This window comes from Myotis davidii, unplaced genomic scaffold (genome assembly GCF_000327345.1).
Source record: "Myotis davidii unplaced genomic scaffold, ASM32734v1 scaffold1577, whole genome shotgun sequence".
In the NCBI taxonomy this organism is placed as follows: domain Eukaryota; kingdom Metazoa; phylum Chordata; class Mammalia; order Chiroptera; family Vespertilionidae; genus Myotis; species Myotis davidii.
The window spans coordinates 399020-409005 of NW_006288857.1; the positions used below are offsets into that span (position 1 = coordinate 399020).

Sequence of the window (9986 nt, forward strand, 5' to 3'; positions counted from 1 at the left end):
CAGCAGAGAGGCAGGCCCAGCTGGGGACCAAGAGCCGGAGGCTGATCCTCACAGGAGACCAGGAGCCGGTGGCCAGGCCCTCTCACCCAGGCCCTGCGCTGGGCACCCCCTGGGACACCCCCACCCTCCTCTGCCTTCCTCTTCCACCTGCTCCTCTCCTTCCTCCCCTCCCTGTCCTCTCCCTCCCTCCCGTCTCTCCACCTTGCCTGTTCCCTTCTTGGCTCTCTGAGTCTCCCAGCATCACATCCTCCCCAGCCACTCCACTCCTCAGCCTCTCCCCACCCCCGGCATGCTTTTCCCTCGGGGGCTGAGGGCTTGAGGACTCCAGACCCTAGTCTCATCCGGGGCTGGGCCAAGGCTGGGGGGAGGGGGGAAGGGGTGGCCCCCTCCCCCCCATTAAGCCCTTCCCTCCCTCACTTCTGATGGCTGGCTTCCTTGTCTCCACCCAGTCCTCGCCCCCAGTGGCCCCCCCAGGCCTGCCCGGCTAGGGGAGGGGGCAGGGGCCCTTTCCTGGGCCGGCTTCCCCCTCCCCCGGCTTTTGCCTGTGCCCCCTCTTTCCCATTTTCACCTTCCTCTCCTCCTTTCCTCTCTCCTTCCCCTCCATTTGCTCCTTCGCCCTCTCCTCTCTCCCCTTCTTTCCTCCATTTTCTCCTTTCTCCTTCCTCCCCTCCTCGGCCCACCCTCTCCTCTTTCACCTGTCCTTTCTCCCTGCTCCTGAGGAGCCCCCGTTTTGGATTAGTTGGGGCCACCACCGGAGGTGGGGGAGGGGGCCCTGTGGACTGCCCTCTCCCCCCCTCCCTGCCCCAGCCACACCACCGCCCAGTGCCAGAGCATCTCCCCGCTGTCATTTCTCGGGCCTCGAGGGAGCCCTGCCCTCCGTCCCACCAGGATCCGTAAGTGTCCGCAGGGCAGGGGTTGGGCTGGGGCCGGCCTGAGTCCTGGAAGGCTGTACTTACTGCCGCTTGGTGAAGTGGGGGGATGGGGGGGCACATTTCTCTGCTCCTGGGACCGGCAAATACCCTCCCCCACCAGGGGCCTGCCATGTCCCCAACCTCCATTCCCCTTGGCCCTTTCTCACCCCTTCTTCTGGGTACACAGCTCACCCTTGCCCCTCAGCGTCTGGGGTCCTGAGGGGCTGACTGTGGTCTCACTCCTCCGGACTCCTGGCACGTCTCCGCCCCTGCTCTCTCCAGCCTGGCTCCACGGTGACCGGTGACCGGCTCTGCTCGCACCCACTGTTTCTTCCGTCTCCCTCTTCTTTCCTCTGAGCCTCATCCTCTCTGCCTGCCATGGACCCATCCCCATGCCATCTGGTCTCTATCTCCTGGAAAAGTCTATCTGTTTTTGAATCTCCATTTCACGTGGCTGTGGGGCTTCTGACTCTGTCCAACTTCTTTCTTCTTTGCCGGTATCCTATTTCTTGGTGTGTCTCCGTTGATCTCTCTCTCTCTCTCTCTCTCTCTCTCTCTCTCTCTCTCTCTCTCTTTCTCTCCCTCTCTCCCTCTCTCCCTCTCTCCCTCTCCCTCTCCAAACTCCCCTGTCTCTTGTCTCTTCTGGAGGCTGCCATGCCAAACCTAGCCCTCTTACCACTTCTCTCTGTCTACTCTGTGCTCTGCCTGGGCCTCTGCCCACCTGGCTCCTCCCTCTTTAACCCTGGGCTTGGAGGCCAGCTGCCTTCTCTCACTTTTCTGCTTTCCTCCCCAGATTCACTCTGGGTGTATCCCCTTCATTGCTCACTCCTTAGCCACTGCCCCTCTCCATGCTCCACTTTGTGACTTTGTCTTTTCTTTTCCTTGATGGCCTTGCCCACAATCCCCCCAATCCTCTTCCCACTTCTCCCCTCACCCGCCCCCCTCAATGCTCCAGGTCCCCCAACGTGCCCGCAGGCACTCTGAGTGGGTGCCCCTCTATTTGGACTGGCTCCCCTCCTATGGGTGCTTTGCCTGTCCCTGCCTGTGCCCCTCCAGGTCTCTCAGTCTCCCACCTCAGTTTTCCTCCCTGACTCTCACTCCCTCTCTCTACTGGTTTGAGTCTGTCTCTGTCTGTCTCTCTCAGTCTTGCACACCCTTCTCCTATAGATCTGCTGTGTGGCTCTGACACACTTCTTTCCTCTCTTTCCAAGGAGCCTTCTTTCTTTTCAGAGGTTAGCAATTTCTTTCCTCCCCACACTTCTTGTACCTGTTGTCATTTCTTTTGCCCCCTCTCTCAGCCCATTTGCATTCTCACCCTTGATACCAGTATCTCACATGCCCACTTGCCCGTCTCCCTCCCCTGGCAGGACCCCCCTAATTCAGTCCCTTCTGCTCAGTTTGCTGCTGTATTTCACCTACGTCCCTGAGCCTGGGAATTAGGCTTGCCTTCTCTTCCTCTCTCACACCCTCTCTCTGATCTCTCTCCTTTGGTGTCTGTGTGTCCTTCTCTCTTATTTAATCCCGGTTACTTTAGGTCTGTCTGTCTTTCTGTCTGTGACTTCTTATGCACCTGTGTCCATCTTGCGGCCCCCATCCCTGGCCCAGCGCTCTGTCTCTGTCTTTCTGCTCCCACCTGTATCTGGCACCCTTGGGCCCCTGCCCTTTTGGCCCCTGTATCTTCCTCAGTCTTTCATCTTCTAGTCTCTGCTCCCTGATTTGCCCCAAAGCCCCTGGTGTCTCAGGATGACAGCCTCATTTCTGCCTCTCTCCCAGTCCCAGCCTCCACTTCCTCCCCTCTGAGCTCCTTCTGGGTTTCCCAGTTTTCTTTGCTGCTCCACTCTTGACAGGCCTTCACCTTAGATCCAAATTGCAGTCTGCAGCCCCTGCCTGTCCAATATGCCCTTTTGTACCCCCAGCCTATCTTCCCAGAAACCCCCACAGAGAGACAGACAGACAGACAGACTTGCTGAAGGTCACATGGGAGTCTGGGGCAGAGCGGGGACTGATGGGATCTTTTGCTGCCCCGACCTAGGTTTTCCTGGCCCGAAGGGACAGTCTGAAGTGTTCATTGTGTCTCTGCCCTCCCTAGGCAGGTTCCATTCTGCCTTTTTACCAGCGCAAGCAAGCACTCCTTCCTTGGAGATTGGGTGGAGTACAGGGCGACCCCAAGGCTTATCTCCCAGCACTCTGGGCCTCACAGTAACCCTCTCCCAGAGAAACCCACGGGGCATAGCCCTTGTCCAAGGGAAGTCGCCCCTGTCCAAGGGAAGTCGCACATCTGGCTCAAGTCACCCGTGCCCAGTGGTCATCTTGCAGAAGGCTGGGGTACACACAGGAATCTCTAACTTGCTAAAGGTGGGGAGCAATTGTGGGAAGCAAAGATGGACTGTCTCCCCCAATCTTTAGCTGCCCAGAGCTGGGCAGACAGTGCACTCCCTGCCTTCCTTTCCCTTTGTCTCTTTGGTGGTGCCTTGAGTGGATTTGTGTCTCCATTCTCTGTCTTCCTGTTCTAGTCTGTCTCTCTTGTATCTTGACTTCTCTCTCTTCTGCCTGTCCTGCCCCTTCTCTCTCCATCTCCGTGTCTCCCTACCTTCCAGTCCCTTCCCTCCTCTCTCCTAGTTCTCTCCTTATTTCCCTGTAACTCTCCTCCTCTATCCTCTCCATTTCTAGCACCATTTCCCTGTCTTATCATCTTTCTGGTCACTTGCATTTCTGCCTATATTTCCCTTTCTCCATTCCTGAGTCTTTTCATATTTCCTCCCTCTTCGCCTTTTTTTCTCTTTCTGTCTCTCTCTTCTCCTCCTCCCCCTTTTGTCTTTACTCTTTTAGCCCCTTAGCTGCTTTAGGTCTATCTATGTGTCTCCATGTGTGTCTCTCTCCATCTTTTCCTCTCTCTCCAAGTTTCCTAACTCCCGGATACTCTACCCTCCAGACCCCGGATGTCCAGACCTCTCTCCCTGTGGAATTGTGGGAACCAGGGACGTCAGGAAGGTGGCAAGTGAGGCCTGGGAGGGGTTGCTTAGCAACCACTGCATCCTCTCCAGCCGGTTTCTGTTGCCTAGTAACAGCTGCCTGCCCAGAGACAAGGGCCCAAGGGTGGAATGGGTCGGCGGGGTGGCACTTCTTGGTTTCCTGTTGGGGTGGGGATGGTCCCTGGTATTCGCCCTCACCTGAGACCCGTATCATGCTTCCCTCCCATTTTGGTAGCTGTGAATATTCCCCAGCAGTGGCTCACCCACTCAGTGCCTGAGTGCTGTGAGCGCCTCCCTGGTAGTGCTCCTGCAGCCTGAGCTGCCTTCCTAGCAATGCCCTCAGCACTGTCTTGTCAGCTTCTAATGAGGGCAGGGCCCTTCAGAGCTCACTCACAATGTCCCAGGTCCATGGTCACCCTGTCCAGCAGTCCTCCAAAGGGGCTCAGTCTCCCCATGGTGATCCCTGCAGGTGGCGAGAGGGGGCCGCGGCAGCTGCGTCCCCATGAGGAGGGGAGGAAGATGCCGGCTGAGCTGCTGCTGCTGCTGATTGTCGCCTTTGCCAGCCCCAGCTGCCAGGTGCTGTCATCACTGCGCATGGGTGAGGCCCTGCAGCCCTGCCCCTGCCTCCTCAGAGACCCTCCCGTCGGACCCTGGGCTCCTCTTTAGGAACCCAGGCAGACCGTTTCCTCAGGACCCAGGGATCCGGGCCTCTGCTCTCAGCTTTCCTCAGTCCCCAGCTACTTCTTCCCTGGACCCGGTTCTCTTCAGCCTCAGATCCAGGAGTCCAGACCCCAGTTCCCATCCCCGCTCCCACCCCAGGATCTCGGAGTCTGGTCCCCAACCCCTGTGTCCTCTCAGCTGCGATCCTGGATGATCAGACGGTGTGTGGCCGTGGTGAGCGTCTGGCCCTGGCCCTGGCCCGGGAACAGATAAACGGGATCATCGAGGTCCCAGCCAAGGCCCGAGTGGAAGTGGACATCTTTGAGCTGCAGAGGGACAGCCAGTACGAGACCACGGACACCAGTGAGCAGGGCCTCGGGGGTGTGGGGTGAGGCTGGGCTGGCTAGTAGCCCTCCGTGGGTCCCTCGGCCCCCCTACCTCCTTAGCTCACCTTGTCCTCCTCTAGCTCCATTCGCCCCTTCCTTCATGTCAGCTCTGCCTGTCTCCCAGAGATGGTGCTGCTGGGGATGGGGATGGAGAGGGCATCAGGCCCAGTCCTGCCCTGAGGGCCTCATTTGAAAAATAAGCTTTGCCCTGGCCGGTGTTGATCAGTGGTTGAGCGTCCTTCAGTGCACCAAAAGGTCTCTGGTTTGATTCCCAGTCAGGGCACATGTCAAGATTGTGGGCTCAATCTCTAGTAGGGGTGTGTGCAGGAGGCAACCAATCAGTGTTTCTCTCTCAATTGATGTTTTTCTTTCCCTTCCTCTCTCCCTCTAAAAATCAATAAAAAATGTATTTAAAAGAAAAATAAGCTTCATAGTTGACCAAGGACACTTAGTTTCCAGGGCTGAGTAATGAGGGGCCCAGGCAATAAGGCAGGGGCGTAAGGGGCAGGGCTACCGAAGGCATTCTGGAGAAGGCTAAACTGACGTTGAGCTCTGAAAGATGAACAAAGTATATACAAAGAGTGGTATTGCTCAAAGTATGCCACAGAGTAGGGGTGCATAAGTATTCGTTGAACACTGTGGATTGAATGAATGTCAGTTAACATGCTGGAGTTATAGACCTTTAGAAGATGCTGCCTTCAAATGTGTTTTAGACAGATTTCTTTCCTGTAGGCCTTATCAGAGCGTTTATTATATTCGTGTATATTTCAAATCACTGAGAGGGAGAATGAGGAGTAATGTTTCCTGGACTTTTTGACTTTTGCAGCACAGAATATAAATTGGGAGAAGCTGGGATAGAGGGTGAGGAGACAGATGGTGTTCTGGGCATGTGCTTATAGTCTGGAGCTGGGGTGGAGGATACGGGAGCCAAGGAACAGGGTGCTGGGTTACACCCATCCTGACCACCTGGGCTCAGGACATGTTTAGGGGGATCATGAGAGACTACATCTGGACTAGAGTGTGACTGGGAGTGGGAGGCCTGCAGTATTGGCTTGAAGATGTTGCCTTCACTTGTAGGCAGTGGGGACTTGTTGGTGGGTTTAGACCAGGGAGCTGGTGAAAGTGAATCCAGAGGCTAGATTCAGGTGATCAGTGAGGAGGCTGAGTTGAGAGCCCTGAAGTAGAGCAGGAGAGGAGGAGTCGAAGAGAAGAGGATAGGTGTGAAAAGATTTGAGGACAAAAAAAGAAAATTTGGTGTCTAGTTGGCTATTGGGAGACATATTGAAAGCAAGGGTCACATTTCCAGGTATTTGAATGGTGAGTCCTCACCAGTGTGGAAACTATAGAAGAAGCAAGTTTGGAGGAAGATAAGGCATTTAGCTTTGATGCTTTTATTTGAATGTGGCAGGGATCTCTCTGTCTTCACCTTTGGGTCCTGCTTTTCTCTAAGTTGGCTTAATTTTCAGGAATGCTCTTCCCAACTGGTGGCAATGTGTTTCCAACAGCTCAGAACTTATATCACCAGTTTAGCAAACCCAGTAATAATTGTAGCAGAAGACCTGGGGAAGGCTCCCCAAGGCCTGGTGTGAGCCCGTTTCAGCCTCCGAACCAATCACAGTGGCCAGGACGATATGGTTCTGTTATCCTGGGTCAGGTGACAATCGATCTTGGGAACCACGGGGCTTCTCTGAGGAAAAGTCAGGGTTCTGCCTTGAGAATGGGCATTGGGCAGCCATAGCAACAGCTTCTTTCGAGGCTTGAGATGCACACAAGTTTAAGGGGAAAGAATGTGGAAGAAAGTAGAGCAAGCAAATGCCACAGAAGCATGGTTTTTGGGGTGCAGAGGGCAGGGGGGACCTTGGCCACGGGTTCAGAGTGGAAGGGGTGTTGGATGCACCTAAGGTTGTAGCATGGTTGGAAAGGCTGAGGAAAATGCAGGCCGAGTGACCTGGCACTGGATCTGCAGCCCGAGGAGGCCCCTGGTATTTCCTCTTCATCCCTTTGTTTTTCTCTGGTTTGACCTGTCTCTGTGTTGCCATTTCTCCCTGTCTCTCTCCGTCTGTGCCCCCTCCCTAGGGTGGCAGGGATAGGGCCCCTGGGTCCCCATGGTGGAGGAGTGTCAGTTCCACTCCTGGGCTGGGGTGGTTCCCTGGCGGTGGGGACGGGGAGGAGGGAAAGGGTCCTTGACTCTGTGGTCTCTTCCTACCCCTCGCAGTGTGTCAGATCCTGCCTAAGGGGGTCGTGTCTGTCCTGGGGCCTTCCTCCAGCCCCGCATCTGCGTCCACCGTGAGCCATATCTGTGGGGAGAAAGAGGTGAGGCGGGGTGCGGGTCCCGGGGAGGTGAGGATGGGGAGGAGGGAGCAGGATAGAAGCAAAAGCTCCTTCTCTGTCCAGATCCCCCACATCAAGGTGGGTCCCGAGGAGACGCCTCGCCTCCAGTACCTTCGTTTTGCATCTGTCAGCCTGTACCCCAGTAACGAGGATGTCAGCCTGGCGGTCTCCCGAATCCTCAAGTCCTTCAACTACCCCTCGGCCAGCCTCATCTGCGCCAAGGCCGAGTGTGAGGGAGGAAACTGGACGTTTCGTTTTCGGTTCCCCAAACTCCCTTCCCAAGTGATCTAGTCTCCCACAGTCATCAGTGCCCCCTGGTTGGAATGATCTCTTGGTTCCCACTATACCTTTCCCTTCAGAAACCCAGAGCTCTGGTTCCACTGAGCCCTCGCCCCACTTCCTGAAGGGACCATTTAGCCCACAGATAGAACGAAGCACCTGCCAGATGCAAGACCCCTGCTCAGCATGGCCCCTGACTTCAGGGAGCTCCGAGCCAGTGGAGGACACAGTGGCTGAGCAGCTGTGCTATGGAGTGACACGTGCTGTGTTAGGAGTTGAGCAGGGGCTGTCGAAGCACAAAGTCTGGGAGGTTTGGAACCTGAATCCCTAAGAAAGGGACATCGCAGCTGGGCCTGAAGGGTGGGGGGAGGGGGACCATGTTCTGAGGGCATGGCAGGCCAAGTTGTGACCGAGGGAGTGTGGCCCCTTTGAGAGGCTCAAAGTCATTCCCTGTGGCAGGAGTATAGGAGCATGAGGCAGGACCTTGCATCCGTCTTATCCTGAAGATGGTGGAGGTTCCCACGTAGGGTGGGGTGAGGGACAGGCCCCACTTGTGGTGCAGGAAGCAGTCTTTGGCTGCAGTGCAGGAAGTGGACTGGAGAGTGACGTGAGAGGTGGCAGGGATACCAGCGAGAGGCAGAGGACATGGTGCTCGTTAGGACTCAGGTGGGGCCGTGGGATGGACAGACCACAGATTTGAGAAGAGTTTTGAGGGAGGAGAGAGGGCAGGGTCATGAATTGTGACCAGGTCCTGTCAAGGAGGAGGAGAGAGCCATTCAAGGGCACAGTTGGGTTGGAGATCTGTGAGACATTTAGGTGGAGATGTTGGAGAAGCTGTGGGTCTGTGGGTGTGCAGCTGGAGAGAGAGGGTATGCTCAGAAACCTCCAGGAAGAATTCCTGTCCCAAATGGGTGTTTATTGAACACCTGCTATGTGCCAGGCATTTTGCTTGATATTAAGGATATGGCAGTGTGCAAGCCAGGCTGGCATCCCTGCCCTTATCAAACTTACATTCTAGAGGGAGGAGCTAGGCAAGGAACATAATGAGGACGTTGTTTAGTCAGAAGGGAAAAGTCCTGTGAACAAACAGGTGAGGGACTGGGCGTGCTGGAATGAGGGGGCAGTCTGAATGGAATGGTGGGTATGGGAGTCATCGAGGGCATGATATTTAGTGAGGATCTGAAGGTGGAGGGTGGGAGCTGTGTGGGGATCTGGGAGACGCGTGTTCCAGGCAGAGGGAACAGCAAGTGCAAAGGCCACAGGATAGTGTGAGACACGGAGGACACCTGTGTGCCCGGGAAGAGGGAGTGACGGGAGATGAGTCAGGAGAGAATGAGGGTGAGCAGATGGAGGCGGGCCTTGCAGACGTTGGCCTTCGCTCTGAATGAACGAGAAGCTGTTAGAAGATTTGGAGCAGAGAAGGGTCACGTCTGCTTTCCATGGTTCTGGCTGCAGAGTAGGGAACAGACTCTGGGGGCAAGTTTGGCTGTTGTAACGGGCAAGAGATGACACTGGCTTGGGTCAGGGCAGTGATGGTGGGGTATGCAGTCGATGGGTCTAATGTGTTTTGAAGGTAGAGCTTAGGTAGATTGGGTGTGGGTGTGAGAGAGAGGAGGCCAGGCGGATGTCTAGGGTTTTTGGCCTGAGAGACTGGCAAGCTGGAGTTGCTCACCAACTTGGGAGACATGCTGGTTTGGCAAGAAGAGCAGAATGTGGCTTTGCACGTGTGAAGTGGGAGATGCCTGTCACACATACCAGTGGGGGCAGAAGGTGGCAAGAGGAAGGCCTCTGGAGGTCGGGAGGAAGTGCAGGTTGGGGTTTTAATTTGGGAGGACCCTGGGTCCAGTACCCCAAGACAGCCAGCTGCACTCTGGACAGACAGCAGCCCATCCCCTGTGTGCACCCTCATCCTCTCCCCAGTTCCCCCATGGTGGTGAGGAGGAGGGAGTGTTCGCCCCATGTCAGGCACATGGAGGGGCTCTAATCCAGGACTGGACCCACCCCCAGGCCTGTTACGGTTGGAGGAGCTGGTTCGAGGCTTCCTCATCTCCAAGGAGACGCTGTCAGTGAGGATGCTGGATGACAGCCGGGACCCCACGCCACTGCTCAAGGAGATCCGTGATGACAAGGTGTCCACCATTATCATCGACGCCAATGCCTCCATCTCACACCTCATCCTCCGTAAGGTGGGTCCCCTGTCTCTGCTTCCCTACGGGGTCATGGGCAGAAACACGGGGGACAGAGCACATGGCCTAGTGCCCATAGGCCTCGGTGGTCACATTGGGTATGGAGACCTGCTTCCAGCTTGCAGAGATAATCAGAAAGATTGTCCCTCGGCTCAGCTGTTCCCCAGTTGCAGCCCTCGTTGGACTCTGGAAAGCTGCCTCCCCTCCCTACGAACAGCTGCTGCCTCAGTGGGTTGCAGTGGGGGTTAATGAGTGAGTGGT

At 56.0% G+C, this 9986-nt stretch overlaps 2 protein-coding genes across 2 annotated transcripts in view; one reads left to right on the plus strand and one right to left on the minus strand.

Moving 5' to 3' along the window:
• Window positions 1–1424, minus strand: part of ZNF574 (zinc finger protein 574) — a 10806-nt gene extending 9382 nt beyond the window's left edge. Inside the window, exon 1 of the mRNA XM_006761072.2 lies at window positions 1104–1424. Within this exon, the coding sequence (XP_006761135.1) occupies window positions 1104–1305 (202 nt within the window). The 5' untranslated portion in view covers window positions 1306–1424. The remainder of the gene's footprint in view (window positions 1–1103) is intronic.
• The window catches only part of GRIK5 (glutamate ionotropic receptor kainate type subunit 5), a 50773-nt gene continuing 41437 nt past the window's right edge, over window positions 651–9986 (plus strand). The window contains 6 exon segments of the mRNA XM_015562199.1: window positions 651–893; window positions 4353–4481; window positions 4742–4906; window positions 7145–7242; window positions 7324–7489; window positions 9547–9725. Of these exon segments, the coding sequence (XP_015417685.1) occupies window positions 4403–4481; window positions 4742–4906; window positions 7145–7242; window positions 7324–7489; window positions 9547–9725 (687 nt within the window). The 5' untranslated portion in view covers window positions 651–893; window positions 4353–4402.